General features: G+C 48.4%; 10 protein-coding genes across 10 annotated transcripts; 4 read left to right on the forward strand and 6 right to left on the reverse strand.

Annotated features, from left to right (window-relative positions):
- Positions 1-136: 136 nt before the first annotated feature.
- Positions 137-1,866, reverse strand: TRUGW13939_07075 (uncharacterized protein; the record flags this gene model as incomplete). The annotated part of the gene is made up of 2 exons (XM_035490217.1): positions 137-1,411; positions 1,468-1,866. 2 exons carry the CDS (start codon positions 1,864-1,866, stop codon positions 137-139), a joined length of 1,674 nt encoding a protein of 557 aa, XP_035346110.1.
- Positions 1,867-2,633: 767 nt separating this feature from the next.
- On the forward strand, positions 2,634-4,184 carry TRUGW13939_07076 (uncharacterized protein; the record flags this gene model as incomplete). The annotated part of the gene is made up of 1 exon (XM_035490218.1): positions 2,634-4,184. One exon carries the CDS (start codon positions 2,634-2,636, stop codon positions 4,182-4,184), a length of 1,551 nt encoding a protein of 516 aa, XP_035346111.1.
- A 2,259-nt stretch (positions 4,185-6,443) lies between these two features.
- On the reverse strand, positions 6,444-6,740 carry TRUGW13939_07077 (uncharacterized protein; the record flags this gene model as incomplete). Its single annotated transcript, XM_035490219.1, has 1 exon — positions 6,444-6,740. One exon carries the CDS (start codon positions 6,738-6,740, stop codon positions 6,444-6,446), a length of 297 nt encoding a protein of 98 aa, XP_035346112.1.
- Positions 6,741-7,394: 654 nt separating this feature from the next.
- Positions 7,395-8,572, reverse strand: TRUGW13939_07078 (uncharacterized protein; the record flags this gene model as incomplete). Its single annotated transcript, XM_035490220.1, has 4 exons — positions 7,395-7,958; positions 8,015-8,143; positions 8,410-8,450; positions 8,518-8,572. 4 exons carry the CDS (start codon positions 8,570-8,572, stop codon positions 7,395-7,397), a joined length of 789 nt encoding a protein of 262 aa, XP_035346113.1.
- A 385-nt stretch (positions 8,573-8,957) lies between these two features.
- Positions 8,958-9,902, forward strand: TRUGW13939_07079 (uncharacterized protein; the record flags this gene model as incomplete). Its single annotated transcript, XM_035490221.1, has 1 exon — positions 8,958-9,902. The coding sequence occupies one exon, from the start codon at positions 8,958-8,960 to the stop codon at positions 9,900-9,902; it is 945 nt and encodes a 314-aa protein (XP_035346114.1).
- A 1,518-nt stretch (positions 9,903-11,420) lies between these two features.
- TRUGW13939_07080 (uncharacterized protein) lies at positions 11,421-12,278 on the forward strand (the record flags this gene model as incomplete). The annotated part of the gene is made up of 1 exon (XM_035490222.1): positions 11,421-12,278. The coding sequence occupies one exon, from the start codon at positions 11,421-11,423 to the stop codon at positions 12,276-12,278; it is 858 nt and encodes a 285-aa protein (XP_035346115.1).
- A 482-nt stretch (positions 12,279-12,760) lies between these two features.
- On the reverse strand, positions 12,761-15,925 carry TRUGW13939_07081 (uncharacterized protein; the record flags this gene model as incomplete). Its single annotated transcript, XM_035490223.1, has 4 exons — positions 12,761-13,060; positions 13,396-13,864; positions 14,197-15,806; positions 15,863-15,925. 4 exons carry the CDS (start codon positions 15,923-15,925, stop codon positions 12,761-12,763), a joined length of 2,442 nt encoding a protein of 813 aa, XP_035346116.1.
- Positions 15,926-16,339: 414 nt separating this feature from the next.
- TRUGW13939_07082 (uncharacterized protein) lies at positions 16,340-17,723 on the forward strand (the record flags this gene model as incomplete). Its single annotated transcript, XM_035490224.1, has 3 exons — positions 16,340-16,835; positions 16,901-17,454; positions 17,517-17,723. 3 exons carry the CDS (start codon positions 16,340-16,342, stop codon positions 17,721-17,723), a joined length of 1,257 nt encoding a protein of 418 aa, XP_035346117.1.
- Positions 17,724-18,516: 793 nt separating this feature from the next.
- On the reverse strand, positions 18,517-21,231 carry TRUGW13939_07083 (uncharacterized protein; the record flags this gene model as incomplete). Its single annotated transcript, XM_035490225.1, has 1 exon — positions 18,517-21,231. One exon carries the CDS (start codon positions 21,229-21,231, stop codon positions 18,517-18,519), a length of 2,715 nt encoding a protein of 904 aa, XP_035346118.1.
- Positions 21,232-23,443: 2,212 nt separating this feature from the next.
- Positions 23,444-25,178, reverse strand: TRUGW13939_07084 (uncharacterized protein; the record flags this gene model as incomplete). Its single annotated transcript, XM_035490226.1, has 3 exons — positions 23,444-24,337; positions 24,391-24,825; positions 24,888-25,178. 3 exons carry the CDS (start codon positions 25,176-25,178, stop codon positions 23,444-23,446), a joined length of 1,620 nt encoding a protein of 539 aa, XP_035346119.1.
- Between the last annotated feature and the right edge of the window lie 93 nt (positions 25,179-25,271).

Raw genomic sequence — 25,271 nt, forward strand, 5'->3', positions numbered from 1 at the left:
ATATGACGATAGACAAGGTCCTTCTCATTATATAACAACTAGTCTTCCACCGGGAAAAATTGGGTTGGGAGCATTCTGAGTCCAATTCGGAAGTGTAGGGCTGCATATCCCAATTTTCTGTCATATAACCCAACTCCTATGTCCACGTAGAACGTACTTTGCTTATACTAAGTTGGACATTGTTAGTGCTCCCCCCAGTAGAGAAAAGCTGCGCATATGTGGCATTGTCAGAAGGAAAGATTTGTGTTGTGATGGTGGTTTGTCCTTGACCCCCAAAGACCTCCACACTTGACCAATCAACAAAGATATGCAAGGTTACAGTGTTATCTGTGGCTGGGGAAAGAGGAGCATAGTAAGCACTTGCGAATGTGCTGTCAAATGAGACGTCTCCCGATATCGTTCGATTGATGAACACCTGCTGGGTGGCGAAGTCATATCCTACTCGTGTCTGCTGACTGAAATCCTCAGAGGCTCGAACAATGATTCCAAACTCCGAGCTTCCATTGGTTGCTGCCTCCCTGCTGGGGAAAGTTAACTGAATGTCGACTGCTTTCCCGATCTCGCCCAGTCTGTGGACACCAGTCACGGAAGGGACTGTTGATACGTTTCCAGCCTCAGTAATAGCCTTCCAGCTTTCTTTAGGCTCTTGAACCACTGCTATCTTCTGATCGATTGTTTTCAACGAAAGTTGACGAGGAATGGACATTGCACTGCGCCAAGGGCTTGTTGGTATTGTCGCCCCGTACTGCCAGTTATTCATCCAGGAGATGATCGTCCGTTGATCCTGGGGGAGGCCATTGTAAGCTTGAGCGGCGTAGAAGTCTGGGCCCCAGTCCAACCAGTTTGCGTTATCATCCGTGGCGGGAGAGTTGGCAAAAGAACGGGTTCTCTCTGAATCTTTATCCCCACCATGGATACTGTTTAAGTCCGGCGTAAATGTTGACCCGTTGAAGTCACCCACAAAGTACTGGATTCCCGAACCAACAGTCCCAGGAGGGCCTCCAGGATTGAGACCAACAATAGCGACCCATTTGACCTTTGATTCATCTCCATCGAGAGGCAGCGGGAAAAGATTCGGACACTCCCACACACCTCCAACAGCATTGAAAGGCCCAAACTCACTCTCCAAGCTCCATTGCCTGAGATTTGGGGATGTATATATAAGGAGCTTATGAAGTTTTGCAAGCGAGATAACAGCCACCCATTTTTTAATAGGTTGATACCAAAAGATATTAGGATCCCGGAAGTCAAGATACTGGTCCTGGTATGGAGCAGGCGGATCTAAGATGATAGGGTTGTGCTCATCGTAGGTAGTCCACGTTGCCCCATGATCGAGGCTATAGGCAATGGACTGCGCTTGCTGTTGGTCGCGAACTTGCTTCCCACTAGGCAAGACTTGCTGTAACGGGTACTAAATAGAAAGCTATGTTAGTTCATCGAACTGCCAACCTCGATCACGACACTCACATAGGATGTATACATGGCGACCCATGGAGCATCTCCCTTGTTACCAAAGCCACTGGTATTGTTTTGGTCGATGACGACACTTCCAGAGAAAAACATTTCGGTAATATTATCGGGATATCCTCGCGCGAGAAGCGCAACAGGCTGTTCCTTCCAATGAGTAAGATCCTTACTGGAGGCATGGCCCCAGGACATTGCTCCCCAAGTGTCCCCACCTGGATTATACTGGTAATACATATGGTAGGTACCATCAGCATACACCAGACCATTGGGGTCATTAATCCAGTTTCGCGCCGGGGTGTAATGGTACTGAGGACGGTAAAGTTCCGTATATGATACATTCGATTGGGCCGCCTCGATCTGGGATACAAATGCCCCCAGAAGAAGGACCTTCAGCCGCATGTCGAACTTCATTGGTTTTAAATTAAATTCAGGATCAGAAGTATTTCGATGGACAAGAAATATGTAGAATTGTGAATTTGGTTGCTCTATAGAAGCGGATATTGCCTCTTGTTTATAATTGCCTTCCGGGGAATGGACTCTCAATTTAGTGACGAAATGAGGAAGCGCTGTCACCTCTGCTATGATCATGCCACTGTGGAGAGTTTTTTGGGAGACGCGGACGTTCTAACCGAAGAATATAGTAATTTCCGGTTATGTAGATCCCCTTGAGAGTTGTCCCTCATGTTAAGGAGCAGAAAGAAAGCAATTTCTCGTGGCTTGCAGCATGTGGGGTTTCGCGGACCATATCTGAGACTCCGCGATATCGCAAATACCGAATGCTCTCCGCGATGCAGTCTCATCCCACACTTTTACCCCATAATTTTCAACGCATGGGGATTATTGTGCAACCTGGGGCGGAGATAAATCGGTATTGCTTTTTTTTTCACCCAACCGAAACGTATTTTTCTCTCTTCTGTGTTTCACATCCTAGTACTTTGATCATAACAAACGGGATATGATATTTCCATGGTCAGATTTGCGCTTCAGATCGTCGAGATCGTAATTAGAAGACTAAAATTGGAAGAAACATATTGAGTATTACCATGGCAGTGTACGTATATATTTGCTGCATGCCCTCGGCCGTAGAGAATGTTTTACTCTCCATCCTCCATCTACACTTTTCACTTTAACAAGTGCAGAGTTACGAAAACCTTATACCTCAAATCATGATTTCCAGACGGATTACCGTGACAATCAAAGCCTTTTCATTACTTTGGGCCCTCGTTCGGCCAGCTGTAGCGGATGATTATCGTCCAGCCTTTCACTTCTGCCCGGCTGAGAATTGGATGAACGAGCCTAATGGGCTGATTAAGATCAATTCAACTTGGCACTTATTTTATCAGGCTGACCCAACGGCAAATGAGTGGGGTAACGAGTGCTGGGGCCATGCAACCAGCTCCGACCTACTCCATTGGGATCATCTGCCTGTCGCCATTCCAGTTGAGGATGGGATTCAATCGTTCACTGGCACCTCTTATTACGATTCCAATAACACGTCTGGCTTAGGCACCTCTGCCAATCCGCCGTACCTTGCCTTTTTCACCGGGTATGACCCTGCAAACAACGGAACACAGGACCAGCGCCTTGCTTCCAGCACGGATCTCGGAAAAACCTGGGTTAAGTTTCCCGACAACCCAATCATAGGGATAGCACAGGAAGCCCCTCATGATATAAGCGGAGGCCTCGAGAGTCGTGACCCTAAAGTGTTCTTTCATGTTCCGTCAGGGAAATGGGTTATGGTACTTGGGCATGGCGGTCAGGACAAATTGACATTCTGGACGTCTTCAGACACCAAAAGTTGGACATGGGTGAGCGATCTGGCATCATCCCAGATTCAGGGGTTCCCATCTGATATCACTGGATGGGAAGTGCCGGACATGTTTCAACTTCCCATTGAAGGTACCAATGAGACCACTTGGGTGTTAATTTTCACACCAGCTCAGGGATCCCCGCCTGGTGGCAATGGTGTTGTGGCGCTGACGGGCTCCTTTGACGGGAAAACTTTCGTGGCTGATCCTGTTGACCCTTCAACATTATGGTTAGACTATGGGCGCGATTTCGATGGTGCCCTGAGTTGGGAGAACGTACCTGAATCAGATGGTAGGCGCATCATCGCTGCTGTGATGAATAGTTACGGCTCGAGTCCTCCTACGACTACATGGAAAGGGTTGCTCTCCTTTCCCCGGACGCTAACTCTCAAGCAAATCGGTTCCAAGCAATACTTCCTTCAGCAGCCAGTCACCGAGTTAAGTAAAGTCGATAGTAGTCTCGCAAGCATTCAGAATCAAACTATTACGCCAGACCAAACGTTGCTTTCATCGGTTCATGGAACTAGCTTGGATATTCGGGTTGCTTTTCATATTGACTCAGGTGCCACTCTGTCCCTAGCAGTCCGTAAGGGGGGATCGGAGCAGACGGTCATCCGATATTCCCAGTCCAACTCGACGCTCTCCGTTGATCGAACAGCGAGTGGAGACATCTCCTATGATCCAGCAGCGGGGGGTGTCCATAGTGCGCAACTGGCACAGGACAACACTGAGCTAGTTCACATCTGGGCGTTAGTCGACACCTGCTCCGTGGAAGTGTTTGGAGGGCAAGGAGAAGCAGTTATATCAGACCTTATATTCCCCAGTAGTACTTCTGACGGCTTATCTTTGGAGGTGACTGGAGGGACGGCCACGTTGCAGTCTGTGGAGGTGTACTCCGTTTCACTTTGATTGAGATCTTCTGTGGTCACTGACGGCTGGAGGCCCAGGATTTTGGGCAGGTGTTTCTTTTCTGAATAAATATTCTGCTGCAATACGCTGCACCTCGGTGCTCCGTAATGTATTAGATATTTCTTGTTTATCTTGAATTGTGGAAGTAGTGTCACTTGACATTGATTTGACAAGTGTCCAGCGAATAACAGGTCGCTAATTTAACTCCTTTTGTTTGAAGAATGCAGCAACCTTTCTAATTATCGCAATGCTTTCTATAAATCAACTATTTTTGGATTGACAAATATTAAAGAAAAAAGTTAAGTTTATCAGTAGCTGTATTATTTCCGATTTACTTTAAATATAAGAGTAAAAAAAGAATAACGGATAAGGGTTACTAAGATTAAATTAAAAAAATACTCTTAGAAATATAATGAATGTTAAATAAAATAAAGATATTAGGGCTAAATTATTAATAGGTACAGCTAATCTTGCCTCTGAAATAGATATCTCTAGTAAATCCACCAAGAGACACAATCCAAACGAAAAGGAGATATAGGTATAGTATGGTCTTTTCTGTATGTCCCTGCAACAATATTCAGCTCAATATTAGTATGGTTGTAACTTGTGAGGAAGGCTTTTTTTTTCTCCTGACCTCTGCCCTAGGAAAATGGGCATTGGCTGGTATTTCGTAAACCCCCAGTGCTAGGGTTCTTAGTGGTTGGCCTGTGGGGAACTCCCTGAAAAATTTCTTGCTTTAAAATAAAAAACTTGGTCTAGATTAGAAATTGATATTTGGAATCAATATAGAATTTATTTTCGGCCGGACTCTTGTTCCGTAACCCTAACGCCGTCCCCTACGAAACACTAGCGACACAGAACTATTCCCTGTGGAAGATCCAAGTCATAACGAACATAAGATTTAGGAGCATGAAATGCCTTGTGCAGAGCTGGTACCGTTGAGAATGCTGATGGTTTGGGTTAGCGTTATGTTTCTCGTAGAGGGAGATGCAAGCTACTGCAACCAAGACCGTCCTTAAGTGTCTATTGTGATTGATTCTTTAGAACGACCCTAGAAGGCCGTGCAAGAACAGCAGTCACATCTTTGGCATTATGTATTGTGAATATTTTCGTTAGGTCTTTCAGCTATTCCTCGGTGGACCCTCGGCTTCTTCATCAAGTGAAGTATCTCCCACTCGGAGTCCTGGAGAGGTGTTGATATGTGGGTGTTGACTACTACACACAAGACTGGGTACGTATTCGTAGTTTTAGTCTAGTAGTTAACTCAACTATACGAGGGATATGCAGGCTACTACAACTGTAACTATCCTTGTATCTCTATTGTAGATGAACCCATCTCTTATTTGTACCTCGCCTAGGGGCCAGTGGTGGCTATTTGCCTTTGGCTCTGTTCATGCAGGTCGCTTGATCCCCGGTTATGAAACCTTTGAGACGCTTCTGCAAAATCCAGTACCGCGTTGAGAATTCTGCTTTGTGCAGAGTTGCTAGTGATATTTGGTCCCTTCCAAGTATGAGCGAAGTGTCGCTGAACACTTCCCTAATCTCCTTGCGTAGCTTTTGTAGTATGTTTCTTGGTTTTGGCAGTTTACTAGCACGTGGATGACTATTTCCTTCGCACTGTATTCACACCTGTCATCCTCGCGAAGTCGATGCAATGTTACTGAGCCCTACACTAGTTTACACAAAGGGCCTGACATGTTATGAATCAGAAATATTTGTCCTAAACAATGAAAAGACAGTATTTTTCAGTGACAACATTTAGCTCCCAGCGCTAGACATTTTAATCAACGCAAATTCATTCAGTTATCAAGCTAGTCGTGCGAAATGCTGTATTTACCATGATATTCATGCAGGACTCGCATCAAACGTTTCCAACCCCTCCCCCAACACGTCCGTAAACCAACTGACCCGATCCTTAACGAAAACCTCCTTCCTCGGTTTCAACTTCGTCTCCACAAGATTAAAATCATCCACAGTGCCCTACCGTAAAACACTTGTCCCAGGCAACCTATCCGAAACACGGTACATCAGCGACCCACAGGTGCTGCAGAAGTAGTTTGTCATGGTAGCATGGGAGGCGATAGTCTTGCTCTGTGAGAAGGTCTTTAGATTGGATTGGCCCCGGAGGTGTCTAAGATATTCATCTCTTATGATAAAATTAGAGGCAAACATTGAGGCGGTGATTTTGCGGCAATCAGTGCAATTGCATACGAAAGACTCTAGGAACCCTGGACCGGTCGTTGGCTAGAATATATCAGTTTACTTTGAAGGTGAGATGCTGAGGAGGTGGGACGGGGGAGAGAATTTCAGGTGAATGGGGGCTGAACATGACTGAGGGTTTTCGTATTCAAGGGAGTAAGGACTGACGAAAGCAAGCTGCACGGCGCCGCAATAACAGGTCGCTGTTGCTTCGTTGTCTTTGGACCAACCATCATCGGAAAGCCCAGCGAGCGGAATATAAGCCTTCAACTTGTCGGAATCACGGACGGACGAGGCTGGAGTTGTACTTTCTGCATATTCTGCTCGCTGGATCTGATTCTCATATTCAAGAACCATTGCGAAGAAGCTTATGGGGATGTCGGCTGTGAGGAATATATGGAGTATATGGGTTGACTAGAACAAGCTTGCAGTGTGTACCTGTCTCCTATATTTGAGCATCATGTCTACTTCGTCTCCACGGATATCTCGTGCTACGGGCTTTTAGTGCGGCCTTTTCGTGCGGCCCTGGCTTGATTGATAAGCTAGAGTGTAGTGGGATCCGGTGGGCTCTCTGATGCGGTTGCCACTTATGGCTAGATTATGGAGCAGAGGAGAAAGCCTCGTGTGTCAATCATATATCCCACTGATATACTATCAACTTAGAAGTGGGTAGAACAATCCACGCGACTGGCGTGTTCTTTCTAGTGCAGTATACTGTAAAGGCTAACTAAGCAAAGATATATGGGCGGCTAGCCTAGTCATTTCGCAAAAATAGCTCAAGCTTCGTTCATTGAATATTCTCAGTTGAAAGCATTTTTAACGCATTATGGTATATATGAAGTTGCTGGATTGTTATAATGATCATCCAGCCAGGAGAAAAGCCACTTCCGCTAGGTACGTACAGATTCACCTGGTTTGGCTGTTAAAGTTGCACCTTATTTGACAATGTGAATGGGCGATATAATGTATCTTTACATACCTAACTCATTCATGACTTTTTTTATATTGAGCTCAGGTACGCTGCATGAGCTCTGCCGAGTTTGAAATCCATTCCAACTCCATGGTATCGTTCAAGTTAAAGTGGTACACATCCTCTGTGGCAGCAGAATTCCACTCTTCTTTATTTACAGCGTTCCAAAGTAAATCGTTTTTCGGCATTGGAAACTGTAGCTCGCTTGCAGTGAGCTGCCACCTTGCCACCCCTGGATTACCGTAATCCCCCACATTAGTGTTTGACTTACTAGAGCCTAGAATTTTGCAGACTCTGTATAAAGCTAGGTCAAAACGTTTGACTTCTTCAATCCCAATCCAGACATATGAGGAAAGATCGTCTGGTTGGTATCGCGCAAGAATATTTGGATAATAGAACATACCCAATCTTCTGCAGCTCAGCACCAATGCGGCGAGAAGATCAGTATCAGTGGCGGGTAGAGAAGGCTTCAAATCAAGGCCAAGAGAAATACTGTCTTTGCATATTATAGAAAATATTATATGAATTAGGATGGCTTGGTACATTGGGATTGGCCAGCGGCAGGTGCTCGATGCATTCTCTGCAATAGAAGCATCCCACTTCTCCTACAAGTTATATTAGTATTACATCAGTCGCAAAATGGGGGCGTGGAGTAACGAACCCTTTGTTGATATATAGCGGAGTTGAGGGTTTCATGGAGCTCGGTCGCTGCAGCCCGCGTACTCCTCATATTGGTAGCCCACATACCGATGACAGCCATTGAATGCACAAGTAAAGGGACCTCATTGCTCTGGTCCAATGTTCCTTGGTGAATGAATGGCCAATATGGGTGAAATAGGTTGAAATATAACTTCAGGAAGTGTTGTATTTTCTCGGGGCAACCGTGCTTGACGAGCTGGGGCGGACTATAGTCCTTCTCCGAGCCTCTGGGTTGGTAATCGAAAGAACATTGAATTTTGCGGTGCAAGCATTTGGTGCAGGGTGGCCCTCCTTCACAGCGAGATTTGAGAGCCCGACAACTTACACAGGCTTGCCTCAATGGAGGTGCCGGCTCACTTCCTCTGTGACTCTGCCGCACATGTCGACGGAGGGTGTCACTAGAAACAAGGATTTGCGGTTAGTGAAAAAGTGTTCGTGGCAAATCTATAAAGATTTTCTGCATACTTTCGCCCAAATATCCGGCCACAGATTGGACACCGAAAAGACTGTCGCGGGGCATGTTGCGCTTTGTGGCGATTCAGGTGCTCCCTCCGCCGATAGCTTGCGCCGCAGCCTGGAAAGCCGCAACTGAATTCTCTTGGTGAGCTCATACCAGATCGACAATTTCAATTTAAAAACGAAGATACATGTTGGCCTTTGCTACGAGCCTGGGGGGCACCAAGGTGGGAAGAAATCCGAACGTCCGACCGTTTGGTGGGATTTCCATTTGCGGCGGGCAAAACATCCGGATATCCCACAAGCACCCAGATCCACCTCCTTGTTATAAAGTTCTAACTCCAGCTGACTTGCTTTACAAAATTACAAGCAGTACGAGAATAGTTGATAAAATTTCTAGCCTGTCTTAATATACAACATCTTCAAACACTATTTGCCTTGCCTTCATCATGGCTCCTGCTATTCTTATTGTCGGTGCAACCGGTAACACTGGCCGAAGTGTTACTGAAACTCTGCCAAAGTTGCTACAGACTAGCAACGCTCTATCCAATCACCGAGTCATCGCTCTAACGCGTTCTGCGGATGGTCCAGTCGCACAACGGCTTACGGAACTCCCTGGTGTTGAGGTAGTAGAGCAGAACTGGGTTGAAATCACTGCTGAGTGGCTTCGAGAACATGAGGTGTCCAGAGCGTTCATTGCATCACACAACGAACCAAATCAATTCGCCGAAGAATCAACATTTCATGTTGCTGCCCTCAAAGCCGGTGTCGAGTACATTGTGCGAATCTCGACTACTGCTGCGAATGTTCGCCCAAATTGTGATGCTTATTATCCACGTACGCATTGGGCAATCGAGGCTCTCCTGAGCTCCCCAGAATTCAGCAGCTTGCAGTGGACTTCACTTCAGCCTAACGTCTTTACACCACTCTATCTTTCCACTGCCATGGAATTCATCACGAAGTTCCGCAAGACTGGGAAGCAAGATACTCTCAGGTTAATGGCATCAGAAGAGGCACCTGTCGGAATTATTGACCCTGATGAAGTTGGCGTTCTTGCGGCACACCTCTTATCCCAAGAAGACCCTACTGTGCACAACAAGGCCAAATATGTTCTGAATGGGCCAGAAGATATCACTGGTAAACAAATTGTGAGCATGGTTGAGCAATATATTGGCACCCAAGTCAATAGTGTTAGCTACAAAGACATGTCGTTTCTCGATATTGCGCTCCAGGACACTCGGCATTCAAAGAATGTCATCTCGTCTATCAAATACGCCCCGGTGACGGCATGGGAAGGAAAGTGCATGGCCTCTACAACCAGCAAGAAAGTGCTGGAGATCGCAGCACCGAAGCGTACACCTGCTGATGTGTTGAGGGCCATGCTCGGGGAATAGTGAACAGACATATTGGATATTGGTTCATGATGTACTCGGACGTTGAATAAACTATTACTTCTCTCAGTCTTCATATTGCTATTGGGGAGGGGTATACACTTGCGATAAACGAGCTTGAAAATATAGGCGAACCAGAGTACTACATTTGAATTTGATTATCACCGTCATCCGCGTGTAAGTACTTGAATTAGGGCCTGTGACTTGATGTCACTTTAATCCTACTCACCATAGGAGATGGCCGTATAATAGAGCGTAATTTAGCACGGCAGTTTGCCAGCAATTTTCCTTTCAGCAAGCTCACGGTTTGCACTGGTTTACATGGAAGCTTTCTAGCCATGCAGATCACGCATATGGAACATATGGAAGACCTCATGTAGTTTTGTACCTGATCGTAAAACCCCAGCACATCAACATCTAATCACACTAGGGCTACATCTTCAGAAGCAACTTTTCAGGCAATGAGGCAGAATATCTGAGACTTCTAGGTACTGGAAGTTATCAGGTGGTCCTGCGTGGAGGAGCTTTCCGTCGTCATCCTTACAATCCTTATCTTTACCACGACGCAATTTAGCTTCTCTTATATCGGACTTTTGAGTCACGATGTGTCTATGGTGATCATGGACAAGGCAGTCTATCTCAAGAGAGAGATGCGCCGTTTTGTTCCAGTGGGTCTCGATGCTTGTACTGTGGACAACGAAGGTGGGCGTTGGTTGCAGTGTCTTAACGTATGAGGCTCTAACTGTATTGCCAATTGATTGCAAGATGAAATATCATGAACGCACACAGGAGAAAGAACTGAGTAACATGCAGTCTGCAAAATATTCAAAAGCACCCAAAACACCGCTCTGCGCAGCTGGCTCCCAAGAAGTGGCACTCTGACGAAGTAATATAAAGAAATACACGATATCTTGGAGGAAATATTAGATAGCCCGTTCAACTCAAATAATGTAAAGTATATTAATATAGCAAAACTAGAGTCTCCGTGAGCCGAAGTATAACCCTAAGAACTTTAAGACAGGAACAGCGACAGAGACCAGTCACTTCTGAAACATGTCCTAGACATCTTAATGCATAGTCATGAGATCTACGGATGACAAGCTACTATAATTTAATATCATCGGCGGATGGGTTCTAGAATTAAATGCTTGGGGTCGCACCGGAACCGCGCCGAAAACTACCCCAGAACCACCCCGGAACCGGCACAGATGGTGATCAATTGATGCTCAAGCTCCAGCCCCGAGATCCAGGGCAAAGTAGTACGAGAATACAGAATATTTGATTGGGCAACTCTTATTCTGAGCTATATAATTAGGAAATAGCTGAACTTACATGTACAAGCATCCAATAAAGGCTTATTGGGTGGGCTACAAGTATTATCAAGTGCTGTACATCACATATAAATATAAATAGCACATGGAATCTCCGAAACCTCCACTATTTTTTTCAGTCTTTCTTACACTACTATACCCAAATATTTACCTAGATCCAATCCCAAACAACAAAAAAACTGCAGCAAACATGGCACAATCAAACAATAATGCCGGCTACACCCAAGGCCATTCCAAGTTCACCGTCGCAACCCAGGTGACGCGCACAGTCGAGGCAGATGCAGGCTTCCTAGTGCCACACATTAAAAAAACAGACAAGATTCTCGACATTGGCTGCGGACCGGGCACCATCACGACCGGGTTTGCCAAATACGCCAGCGAAGGCGCAATAGTGGGAGTCGACATCTCGGAGCAAGTCCTACAGAAAGCAAAAGCTCTAGCCGCCGAGGCCAATGTGCATACAAAGGGCCTCGGTTCTGTGGTATTTGAGCAAGGCGATGTCCTCAAGGGGCTTTCTTACGCGGACGAGTCGTTCGACATTATCTACTGCTCCCAGCTCTTCGGACACCTGCCACCGCCAGATGTGCCCTTGAAGGCAGTGACCGAGATGCGACGCATCCTGAAGCCCGGCGGTATCCTAGCCACGCGTGACTCTGCTGAGCAGCACTTTTACCCACGCAGCTTGGATCTCGATACACTATGGGTGGGAAACATGCGCCGGGTGATCTCGCACAAGGATGTTCCTGACGTAGATCCCACGGCCACGCGGATGCCGGCCCTGTTCCGGAGCGCTGGGTTTGATGCTAACGCTGGTAAAGTGCGTGTTGGAGGTGGAGCTACGGTTTTCTCGACCCCAGAGTCTCGGAAATGGCTCTATGCTCGCGCCGTTGGCCAGCTAGAAGAAGGCGATCCCTTTCGCCAGAGCTGGCTGGATGCCGGTATCACTGAGGAGGTGATCCAGCAGACGCTGCTCGCTGCGGCGAAGTGGGCTGAGACGGAAGATGCATGGTATGTAGCGCTGCAGTGCGATATGCTTGCATGGAAGTAGACTTGAGCAAGGTGGAACATATATGAGTTATCCCGGTCAAATATCTAGCTTGACGGAGTAGAAATAATGGATTACTGGAAGGTAGTTGAATCAATAATGTTTTATCAAGGCTGCACTTCGTGAGAGCTATCTCAATCAATTTGTTAAACATACTCCCTTGAAACTTCTCGTATAACAAACATAGTTACGTCAACCCACATTCTGGGGTTATATACATAATCTGAGAATATCGTACAGTGACCATGTGCACAAACCGTTTATTTATTCAGCAGCATGCACAGCTTCATATCCCACTTCAAGCGTCAGCCATGCCAATTTGATAGGGCTTGCTTCTGATGCGGTTTCTTTTCAGAAAGCCAACACTGTGTAAGCGTGGCCGGCACTCTTCTTGGGAACCGTTCTTTTTTGTGTTCCGGAGCGAGATAATGTTCCCATCTCAAGAGAAAGGTTGATTCTTCACCATCACCAGCGAAAAAGAAAACTCATGTCTTCTCCACAGCCTCGGCCGAAGCGCTCGAATCATCAGCGGAACTTGTGTTTCCACCAGGCCTACCAGCTTCATTGGAATCATTACTTGCAGAGGACAGACCGGATAGTTGGCGCTCGAGTTCTCTTATACGCATGCGGAGCATCTGGTTTTCCCTGGTGAGCATGGCAGCTTCGGCCTGGTAAAAAGAGCCTTCATCGCGGCTGCTTCGACGGGTCGCTGGGACCGCAGACTCGCCTACAACAGACCAGTCCGAGCTAAAGCTGCCGTGTACGGGATCTATGGCCGATGTAGGCTGTGAGAGAGGGGCATTCAGATTGGGGGATGCTGCTCCGGAAGCGCGAGATCCGCGGCGAGTAGAATGCGAGAGAGGGATTTGCATTGACCGTGATCCCGGAGTTGGCAGAGGGGGCACGGATGGAAATGTTTGCGAGCGCTCTGAGCCTGAGGTTGTGTCGTCGATGACCGCTGCTCCAGAATTTGGTGTCTGGCCCTGTTGCTGCTGTTGTTGCTGGTGGTGGAGCTGCTGAAGCTGCGACTGCTGTTGCCGGATCATATGGAGCAATCTGTTCTGGGAGGGACTGTCAGTTTGACTGCATTTAAAAAATCCCCGCATATTTTCAAACATACCACCTGAGCTTCCTGCTCTTGTTCAAGCTCCTGATGCAGCTCTCCCAGCGACGGCGCACGTTGGTGGTGCGGGTCCCCAGTTCCAATAATCGGACTGCCACCCAAGCTGGAAGGGCTGGCGTTGCGGAGATAATTGCTAATCGATGAAGAACGGTGCTCACGATGATCCGCACCAGGAGGATCGTTCAAGTTGAGATGCATCCCGATACCTGAGCGGCGGCGACCTTCTGATATTGAAGGCCGGTTGCTCCGCGGGGAGCCGAGATGGCCGCTCAGAGACGAGCGATGCGATAAATCAGCGATATTAATGGGGGCAGCAACCGGCGACTGAGACAATACCACCGGCGAAGCTCCGTTGTTACTGCTGTGTCCCTCCATGGTAGATGGCAAGTTGCGAGTGTTGAGCGGGGACGATGTCGACGATCGAGAAGGAGGAAGAGAGTTCAGGTCGGGTGCCATTGCAGCAGAACTGCCAAAAGTACGGGGGCTGTTGTTAAGGTGGCTTTTATTTACTGAACGTGAGACAACTGAAAAAGCCGCATCCGATGACTTCTAGTTTGACGTTTGAGTCGAGCATCCGACGGCGACGTCGTCGAGCCACTGATGCGGGCACATCATGTGACGCCTGTGGCCGCATTCGGCCAATCTAGACCTCCAACATTTCTAGGCGTCCAGATTCCTAGGCGTCTGAAGGGCATGTGTGCTTCATTTTTAGAAACAGAATTTTGCAATGGACTGTTAATCAAATGTTTTGATTTACTATATTCGGTGGCTCATGTAGCACAAATGAGCTGAAACAACTATGATGGAACGCCCTCGTACTCCCAGCCCTCAATAACCCTTTTTCGTTTGCGCGAAACCCGTCGGTTGGAATTGCATTTGATAAACAATGTCAGGGCTGTAATGATGAGCACTACAAACGCGGCGACTGTGGGAACCAGGATCATTCTTCGCTCGACGTCATTTGCGCCGGGGCTGTAGGGACAAGAAGCGTTGGAGCCTCCATAGACCCAGCAATATTGAATCTCGATCGAGTTAAAATTGAGCCATACTAGTTCATCACTTGCCTCGCCGACTGCAGACATAGCAGTATGGTAGAGGTATGTGTTCTCCAGTCCCGTGCGAGGCACATCAAACGAAGAATTCTCTGGGCACCCATCCGTGGAGTCAGAGAAAGACGTTGCATTTGGGGAAAGGATCCATGAATACGGCCGGTTGTCTATACGGCATGCGGCGCGATGTTCATCGGAGCAATTCCCAGCCCTCCAATGTCCTTGCGAGTTAGCATCCATGACAGCACATCGAAACGTAGAAGCGTTTTCCAATTCGGGGGTATCCGATGCGTTTCGAGGCTCCCCAATATCCCACGACCACATAGTCGACATGGACAAATTCCGATATGGATCAATATTGGTGCTGGCTAGTCCATCGCCCAGTGGCTGGTCGATGATTGGAGATATGCCGCAGGAGGTGAGGTTTAGCAACAACGCGAAATTGTCCACGGTAGCGCCAAGGTTGACGTTGGCTGGTATTGAGGCAGCCCAAGAAGCATTGACATTTGAAACTTGCGTTATGTTATCATCATAGAGGCACCCAGACTGTATCCCTCTGTCATCTGAAGAAATTGTGGTGCTAATGTTAGACACCACTTCGTTTGCCCCGAAGACAAATGACGCATCGGTGTCGAAATAATAATTCTCCATCTGATCATCAATTGAGCCCCATCCAAGTAATAGTCTTTTGTTAGACTTTTGCTCTAGATAGGCTGCACAGGGCCATCCATCTGGTGTGCTTTGGATACCACGGGAATCGCTATTCGTTGTGAAGTAGCTAGCCAGCGGGTTTGCCTTGTCGGAAGTGTCCGCATACCAAGAGGCATTGAGGTTCCTTCGCTCCTGCGTTAGCTGGGACGGAGTATATAAGTATGTCTTGAGTTGTTGATTCACTAGAGACCCCAAAAGCAAAGTCTCGGAAGGAAGATTTGATGCTGATAGATTTGGCACGGGCTCGTCGGGGGTATCGCTAGCGGCGGCAGCATGCAGGTTAAAGATTAGATAAAGAAATGTAGTCTCTACATTCTCTTTGGAATCTTGTATATATCGATGTATGAGATCCGTAAGGGTGCGTAGATTAAAGGAACCGGTGCATGTATAAATTCCCAAATGAAACAGAGAAGTGCTGGATGCCGAGCTTGAAGGAAGCGAGACTGGACACAGCAGCCACTGCTGGTTTTCGTCTGACCAATATATATCGATAATAAAACGACGGTATCCGATGGTTAATAGTTCCGACAGGCACAGAGAGCCTGCTGTTCCATTGTAGGAATGGTCGTTGAAACAAGCCGCAGTCAGAGCGATCGCGGGTTGCGTTACGTAGTTGATTGGGACTTGGGATGAGACATCTCGCTGACTCTATAGATCCAAAATCAGATTCGTTACTCTACGTCAACGATAGGAGTAATGCTGACCAGCAGATTCACCCAGAAGATATCAGTGAGCAGTGAGGTTTCAGAGGTATAAGTGCCTGACATTGGATCCCGGCAACCCTGGGCCAATTGGATATCATCTCATCAAACCGGTGTGATGTCTAGAGACATTTCGCAGAGCCTGGTACAGCTTCTGTCGATGCGACGACGAGGTTGGAGGAAGTCGAAGCTACCATGTGAGAGCGTCGCGGAAGGAGAGTTGGAGCTAGTTGCGGCGGCCGCCACGCTTTACCCCTTCGGGACGCGAGCGCGATAATCTGGCCTCTTCGATTAAGACAACTCTCAACTTGTCCACCTTCAAAAAAAAAAAGGTACGACACACTCTCTTCCCAACTCTCCCACAGTTCTGCTTGGGGTTGGTTTATCTCGGAAATCAACTTTCCAGTTGCATTTTATTGTTTATTCGGCGTACACACAACACTGTCACCACCGCAACACACCACACCCCCCACCGCAGCAATGGCCGCTCCTCCCGGCATGTCGCCGCAGCAGATGGCGGCGTTCCAACAGCATATGCAGCAGCAGCTGGCCGCCGAGGCTTCAAAAAGAGGCATGACGCCGGAGGAGTTTATTAAAATGCAGCGCGAGCAGGTCAACGCCGAGGCTGCCAAGCACGGCATGACTCCGGAACAATACGTCAACAACATGCGCATGAGGGCTCTTCAGCAGCGTGCAGCAGCTCAACAGCAGGCGCAGGCACAGGGTCAAGGTCAACCAGCACAAGGCCAACCGCAGGCGCAAGGACAGCAGCAGCAACAACAACAGCAACAACAAGGGCAACCCCAGGGACAGCCGCAGCAACCGCCACAACAGCAGACAGTTCAACAGCAAGTTCCGGTCAACCCCAACAATCCTCCCGATCCAAAGGCAATTGCTGTGGCAAAATGGCTGCGCTCCCAGAACTTGAAGAGCCGCACATGTATTTTGGACGGCCAGCGCAAAGATATGTTTAAAGGTATATACCCCCCTATTGTTGAGCCCTCGGAGGCAACGAAAGCAAAGACACTGACATGAACAAAGTCAAACGTGCCATTCGTGCTCTCGAATCTCCGGCATATGCCAAAGCCTCTGGCAAGAGCAAGGGTCTTCTCCCCCCAGTGACAGACCGGGCTTCTGCCGAAAACGTCTTCAAACTTCTCCCCCTCTCTTTGCTCGCATTACGGATTTCCAAACACGACCCACACGCAGGCCACGGACACGGCAAAGGAAAGCGTATCAAGGGCCTTTGGACGGTGAAAATCGAACAACACCAAGAAACAGATCCCATGATGCACTACGTCTTCCTCTACGAGGGTCCACAATGGAAGCAAAAGGCCATGGCTGCCGCCGTGGTCGCGGGTATTTTCGCAGTTGTTCTCTTCCCGTTGTGGCCGATTATGCTGCGACAGGGTGTCTGGTATCTGAGTGTTGGTATGATGGGTCTGCTGGGTCTCTTCTTCGCCATGGCCATTTTCCGACTTATCTTGTTCTGTATCACCGTCTTTGCTGTTCCTCCTGGACTGTGGCTGTTCCCTAATCTTTTCGAAGACGTTGGATTCTTTGATAGTTTCAAGCCTGTTTGGGGCTGGCAAGAGGTTCGTTCTCCCTATCTTGGTTTTGTGAGAAATCAAAAGTACTAACTACTTGAACCATCTAGAAGAAGAAGAAGAAGCCCAAGAAGGCCAAGAAATCCGCACCGGAAGCTGCTTCTGAACCTGCTGCCACACCTGTCTCTACTGCCGATGCCACTGCCCCTACTTCCACCTCCTCTGCTACTACATCTGGCGCAGCTCCCGCCGCAGGTGCCGACACGCCCACCAAGCGCGTTCTCACAGCTAGCGTGGAAGACGTAGAGGAAGAATAGACGAGGGAGAGACCTTTTTTTTTTCGAATCATTTACACTTGTTTTATTTTTTCCGTTTTTATAACAAATTTTCGGGAAGTTTGACTTTCACATGGGCGTTTCTTTTTTCCTTTTTTTTTCTTCATTTCTAGACGTGATATTATTACTACAATGTATCTGTCTACTCTCGTGTATGTATGTGTGTGCATTGACTTGGTGTTACAAGATATTAGTGTATGAATGCAAGTTTTTCCAACAACATCGTCCAAGTGTATCAATTGTAATAAGGTATACACTGACCAATAGAGCCTTGAACTGCCAGCTGGCATGGTAGTCAGTTGACCAATTCAATGATGATCAATTAATTATCAGACATACATGTGATGAAAAACATTAAAGTAATATACAAGTCCAAATACATCATTGATGTATGAACCGGCGAAAGAAAAAAAAGGTGGAAAAGGGAGAATTAGATAAAGAACATGCGTATGCAAAATAATAATACCAGAAAAATATATGTATATATATACTCCGTATCCCAAAAATATCAACATCTAAACGAATTGATGGATACAAACAACAAGCCGCGGCTTGTTAAAATTCAAACAATTTTTTTGTAACACAATATAAAGAAGGAGAAATGCAAAATATGTGGCCAATGGCGGGGGTATGTGTGTGAACAACCAGGACCGTGGATCCCATAATATATATACAAGGGAATTTTCAACATGAAGGGAAGAATCAACAATGATCTGCATCATCATTGTCTTCAATAATATATCTCGAAAAAGAAGGGAAAACTCTATGGGATTTTTCATGGACCGTGTGGATCATGACGGGGTATTGAAGATGTTGGCGTTGGAGGAGATATTTGTTGCCTTCTTGCAAAGCCTATTTGACGCAGTTCAGGGCTCTGCTGCTTTCGCGCATCCATATTTGGAGCAGGCAGTAACGAGTGTTTTCGCCACGTAGGAAGGCGTCGCCCTGGGATATCGGACGGAACCTCGGGTAAGGGGCAATCAGGCGGTGGCGCTGGAGGCGACATGGCCAAACTTGGGCTTGGGATGCTCTTCTTGCGAGGCGATATCGATCTCTGTTGCGGTAGTGCGGAAAGACGGCGCGTCGGCTGCCTTTCCTGCTCAGTGATTCCGACTGGAGGAGACTTGGATGCAGGAATTGCCATCCTACTGGCTCTCTGTCCAACGGCACTGGGAATCCTAGGTGCTTGAAGCGATGGCGGCACAATTTGGGATGGTGGTCTTGATGGCGTGGCGGTAGTAACTGACGTTCGTTTTATTCGGTCAGTTCCCGGCGCAGACTGAGCAAAGCTGGGCAACGCCGTGAGTGTGTCGGGTTCGTTTGGCTTGGGCAATCTCATCAATGGTCGGCTTTTCTGCGGAGTCGGCAGGGCAGCTCGAGCATCGCTGGCTGATGGTTTTTGCGAGATTTCTGGTGACTGCACTTTGTGTGCATATCGCGAGGAAGGTTGGGATGGTGTGGTATGTAAGGGAATACCCCTTGGCCCGGGCAGGGATGATTTGGTTGGTGATATAGGATTTGGTGTGTTTGAACGGGCTTCAGTGGCCAAAGAGCGCTTGGCCATATTGGCAGCTGCTATTCTTCCCATGTCTATGTTTAACCCGGAATATTTTCTTCGAGGTTCAGTCTGTTCCACAGGCGAAGAAGGGCCTGTCGGAGGATCATCTGTATCCGAGTTTACTGACGGTCCACTACCACGACGAGGTATCGTGAATCGTGTACTAAACGAAGGCACACTAAAATTCGGAGGAATGGGAGAAGCCGAAGGACTTTGTGGAGGAGAATGCGCACTGGAAATGTAGGATAACCTACGACTAGGCGCAGGGTCTTCCCTTCGATGGTCTGGCTGCGGTGGCGGAGAGGCTGCGTACATGGATGGTCGGATAGTACTACTAGGAATAGTAGGCATATTACGTAGTCGAGGGGTAGTTGGAGGTGACTGAACAGGTGAAGTCGCAGGTGATGGCTTGAGAGAAGGAGGCTGGGAGATAGTCGGAGTTCTTGTCGGGGGAAGAGGTGCATCTCGTGGATCTTCGTAGATAGTGTCTGGTTCCATGGACATAGTAGCAGTCGTTGCAATGGATATGGCATCAGAAGGTGCGGTGATTGAACGGCGGCTCAATGCTTTGGCGAGGTTGGTCGAAGGCGTTGAGTCCTGGTACGAGTTCTTCCTATTCATTGTAGGGGCGATTGAGGTCCGCGAGGGAGCTCGAAACGATCCTCCTGAATGTTGGCTGCTGAAGTCATTCAGACTTGGTCTTCGAATATTGAGTTGTCGTGATGCCCGCGTGGACGAGGTAGCTTGGTTTATTTTCCCAGCGGCTGCATTTTTGTCTTCGACGGGTGACTCTGGTACAAAATGCTTCCCGCCTACAGATTCAATGGTCATTCTCAGAGATACTAGCCATGAATTCATCTCTTCGGGATCAGATAGCACCATCAGAAAGGTCCGCACCATACGGCGTGCATCGGAGCCCTGGATCCCAAACCTGGACAATAACCCTCGGCCGGTGGTCTCTGTGGGAGCTTTGCCATCACTGGAGAATTGCTGTGTTACTTGAATAACGAAGGGTTTGCCGGGGATAGCGTCACTAGCAAAGGCTGCTGAGGTTGAGCCCAGGCGCATCAATTTCTCCGGAAGTCTATCATGGCGACCCTCGGCTGCGTATTGTAAAAGGCGACCAGAGGTTACCAAGACGAATATCTTTCTCGCTAGCAAAGTATCACCAGAAGCCATTGACATTCGCCTTGCGTGCTTCTTGTCTTTTTCATCCTTCTTCTTTGCAGCGGACGAGTCTGGAGGTGTTGAGTTCTCTTCCTTGGCTTCAGCAGTCGTTTTTGAAGATTGAATGCGCAAGATGGCCTCGGCGGAAAGAATTGGTGCAAATAGCGTTGCATGCTTCAATGCCTGGGGATAGGCCTGGAAAAGCGGCGGCGGAACCCAGGGCGAGGAGGATTTCCGGGTGGGTTTCGCCTTGGCGGTTTGAATGGGGCCCTTCTTTTCGAAATGTGGCTCGGTTGGGGTGGCAATTGGCGTTGTAAGGTCGGCTGAAGCAACAACGGTCGTGACTGAGGTGACAGTGCCCGCGAAGGACCGCGGTGTCTCTGGAGGTTGTATAGATTGGGCATCTGACTCGCGTCTCTCGCTGACCTGAGGAAGAGGGTTGTCTTTCTTTTTGACATCTCGGACAGCTTTATTCCGACTGAACAGGCTCTTCAGACTAGACTTTGAAGGCTTGCGCGTGGCCGGTTCTGGTTGAGGCGGAACCTTTTCGGCCTGTTGGGTGGTGGGCTCGGCGGGCCGAAGACGATTGGGCCGCGGCTTTTGCAAGGTTGGAAGCTGTTTCGGCTTCTGGGGTTGTTGCAGCTGTGGCTTTTGTTGGTGCAGCTGCTGCTGTTGAAGAAGTTGCTGGGATAAGTCGGTCCGGATGGGGGCGAGAGGTGGTCCGCGGCGAGGGATCCCAGACCTGGGCGCCGGTTGCGCATCCATGGAGGCCCTGCAGCAAACCGGCGAACGGGATGCTGAACAACAGTGGCGCCGGACTTGAATTTCAATTGATTTCCATCATGGACCGTGTAGCATATGAGGCGGCATTCACAATGGCAGCCCCCACGAAGAACAGGGCTGTCACACGGTGTACTATTGTGTCATATACCGGATCGGAGAGTAGACAGCAAGAATATATCGGGGTCACACGACAGATTGGAAATATGACGACGGACGGACAATGGCTGCTCAAAAGACGGCGGCAAAGGATCGGAGCATGGCCAGCTCGGGGAACTAGTAGTCTTTTCTTTCCTTTTTTCCTCTCTCTCTCCCTCTCCTTATTGATGCCGCTATATTATGAATTTTTCTTTTTCCCGTTTCTTTTTTTAGTATTCCCACAAAGGCGCTCGGTCCCAGTAGAAAGTGGTCGGTTTCTCGTTAAACGAACGTGAGGGTAGAAGCGGCCCAGAGAGTGGAAAACCGAAATGGCGGGGGAGAGGGAAAACCGGCCGAGCGAAAGACGGCCAAACGAAGAAGAAAATAGAAACACGTGAGAAGAAAAGAAGAAGAAGAAAAAGTGTCAGGCACAAAAGAAGATGCAAAGGTCAAAAAAGGTCGTAGATCGAGGCTGGCCCAGGTGCCCGACGGCAGACTAAGAAGAGCTCAGCCCGGGGATCTCACAGGGAAGGCACGCGATGTGGATGCGGGCTGTGAGCCTATTTGGCATCTGCGTTCCCCGGCAGGAGCGACCCTAGTGCGAGGCAGCTTAGCCGACTTGTCTGCCCCTGTCTGGGAAGGTGCGACCGCTGAAAAGGGCAATTCCGCGGTCTGTCACTGCTGTATCTGCAGCTGCATCTGCATCTGCATGCTGCATGTACTGTTACTATGTGCTGGTTGCTGCTGTCGAGCTGGCAGCTGCAAGTGTCTGTCTCGTGGCCGGCCGTGATTCAGCTTTTCTATGCAATAATACGTACTACTGTTAGTACGTATGTAAACTGTGGTAAATTGCGGCCACCCTGCCGTAAACAATGATACGTAGTTCTGTACTCTGTATTTTTAATTTGTTTCACATGATAATAATAGTAACCGGCGGTTCAGCCCAACTACTTACGACGTACTATTATTAAGGAGGCTGATGTCATTGATGGATCAATTATTGAGCCAGTGGGGCTCTGTTCTATTATAAATTCATACATGATAGTATAGCACGATTGTTCAGATAATAGCATATAACATATCATATTAATATGTATGTAATTGTCACTGATGCCATTGAACGTTAGATGTATCTGGTGTCTGGTGTGCACGTAATATTACGCGGTACAGGACAACCTATCACATTGTGAGAGCAACTTCCAACTTGTAAGTAATGATAAATCATCCCGTGTCTATAATTACGGTCGTCTCTTTGGCTGACGCAGTGTGACAGTGACTGCTGCAAGAACCGGCTCCCGGCGAGTTAAGGTTAGCGCCAGGGGTAAGCGATTAAGTAAGCAATTAACGAGGCGATTTGCCGCGGCGCGCGCCGCCCCAAATAAGTGGGCCCGTTGTTGTCTTTGTGGCTAATTATTGGCTGGATTGGCTGTAGTGGGGACGTGGTAGCGGCTTGGCGTGACGATTCTCTGGTTCCGCATATCGCGCTAACTTTATGGATTACCCAACCTTACCAGACTTTTTTTCATTTTTTGCCTTTGGCTGTTCTATTATTATGGTTCTCAGTTCTCACACTGACTCGCTGACTCGCTGGTGGCCTGAAAATCCTCGTTCGAAACCTAAGGGCTGCTCTCAGGCCCTGCTGATCACAAAACTCAAAAAAAAAAAACTATGCCAACTTTCACACTTCCGTACATATACTCCATAGTAAGAACAGTACTATCGCTGCCACTATTTACTCATAACAGTTAGCATTCACGTTGGAGGAACCAGTTACTCGGGTCGCTGGCGGCCGTTGTAACTTGTTGGTGTTTGCTGAAGCGTATAGGTCGTATGAGCCCGTTTATTTCCCCCCGTCTCTGAGGCGGGGATGTCGGGCCGTTGTCGTATTCAGTAGCCAATTCCAAACTATTGGTTTTATAGTGTTGTCAAAAGGATCAATTGATGACTGGAAATTGGAATAATAATAGTAGCGATAGATAGTTGACATGAATCATTGCCAACGCGTAAAAATTATATATGATACAAACAATCTATTTACATGTATACGACTGCGTAAAAGTTATCGTACAACATTTAGCATATCTGCAACGCGAGCAAACTTTTCGCGTATCTTCCCCTTCTCCTTGCCCCTTTCTCTCTCCACGGCGTCGATCCGCTGCCAGTCCTCCCACGAGGTCGGCAGGAGTCCTTTCTGCTGAGCCTCTGTGCGGACGCCTTCCCACCCAAGACCACTGCTTCCCCCAGAGGTAGAGTTTAGGAACGAGATTCGCCCCTCGCCACTGCCCTTCGACTGCGCCTCCCAATCTGCCGCGATAGAATCTGCCGTGCCAAAGGCGTCCATCATCGTAGAGGCAATCACGCCCGTGGGGCCCCGTTTGACCCAGCCGGCACAGTACAGGCCTGGTATGTGAGATATGTGTGTATTGTCCAGCGGCGTCTTGCTGTCTTCGGCAGCTTCGGAAGAGCTAGTCACTCGCCCAAACCCGTCATTGGGGATAATGCCTCGACGGTGATCGAATTGAATTCCTAAATAGTCAAATCCCGGAAGAGGCAGCGACTTGTAGCCAATGCTGCGGAAAAATATGTTGCAGGGGATGTTCACCTCGGCCGGCCGGCCGTTTGACAAGGTGTGAGGTTTAACCTTGGCATCTGGAGCAAATGGGTCCCCCGAGTCTATGTCATTGCGAGTGAATTTGGCGTGAGATAGTCTGTAGGGATACACAGGTGACCAGTGCAAAGAGTGTGGAGAAAGGAGGAAGTCAAGAGACCAGGATTTGCTGGTAGCTCTGGCATCGTTTGAAGACCCCTTGGCCAGAAGCTGTATGAGACGCTTTTGGGCCCGTGGAATGGTCGCAACCACTTCATCTGGAGGCATCAGTTCCTTTCGAATCGGATCAAACGAAACCGAAGGAAGCTGAAGAAGCTCACGGGCTTCTTTGATTGTAAACGCCGCCTATACCAGAATCAGTGTCAATTGCCTTCATATCTGAAATATAATTGACGCACCTGCATGGGACCCCGTCGGCCCACAACTCGAACCCGTTTGACCTTACTCTTCGCCAACGCTTCCAAAGCGTGCTCTGAAATATCCGTTTTGTGCAATGCATCCACGTCCGACAATAGAATCCGTGCCACGTCGAGCGCAACGTTACCCTGTCCGACAACAACAGCATGCTCCCCAGATGTGAGATCAGGAGACAGATCACGGTATTCTGGGAGGCCATTGTACCAGCCTACAAAAGCCCTTGCGGACAGGACATTCTTGCAAGCATCTTCCCCAGGAATCCCCAGCTCCCGGTCCTCGGACGCCCCGTAAGAGAACAAGATTGCATCGTAGTGTGGTTTAAGTGTTTCGAAAGGCAGCTGAGAGCCTACGGCAGTGTTGCCAATAAAGTTAAACCTCGGAGACGAGGCAACTTCTGTAAATTTTTCCTCGCAATTCTAAAGAAAACAGTAAAGTTAGTATAAAATTTCGGCCGGTACACATGGACCGGAACAAATACCTTGACCTCTGGATGATCTGGAGCCACCCCATATCTGACCAGGCCAAACGGCACCGGCAACTTTTCATACATGTCCACTACCGCATCATCTGCCTTTGAAAGCAGCCGATAGCTTGCATAGAAGCCTGCCGGGCCGGAGCCGATGACGGCAACTCTAAACGGTCGATCATGCTGGGGAGCAGCGGCCGTCGTGGTGTACGCATTGAGGCCTCGGAAGGGAGATCGGCGCAATAATCGAAGGCTCCGGGGCGCGCATCGCGAGCACAGAAATGACGCAGGCGAGACGCTCATGGCTTGGTGGTTCTTGGTTGCATCATGGGGTCGGATGTTCCTCGCTTTTTCCCGTGGTCGGCGCGAACCGGGGCACGTGCACCGTGCTTTATC

The sequence above is a fragment of the Talaromyces rugulosus genome, chromosome IV (genome assembly GCF_013368755.1).
Source record: "Talaromyces rugulosus chromosome IV, complete sequence".
Classification (NCBI taxonomy): Eukaryota; Fungi; Ascomycota; class Eurotiomycetes; order Eurotiales; family Trichocomaceae; genus Talaromyces; species Talaromyces rugulosus.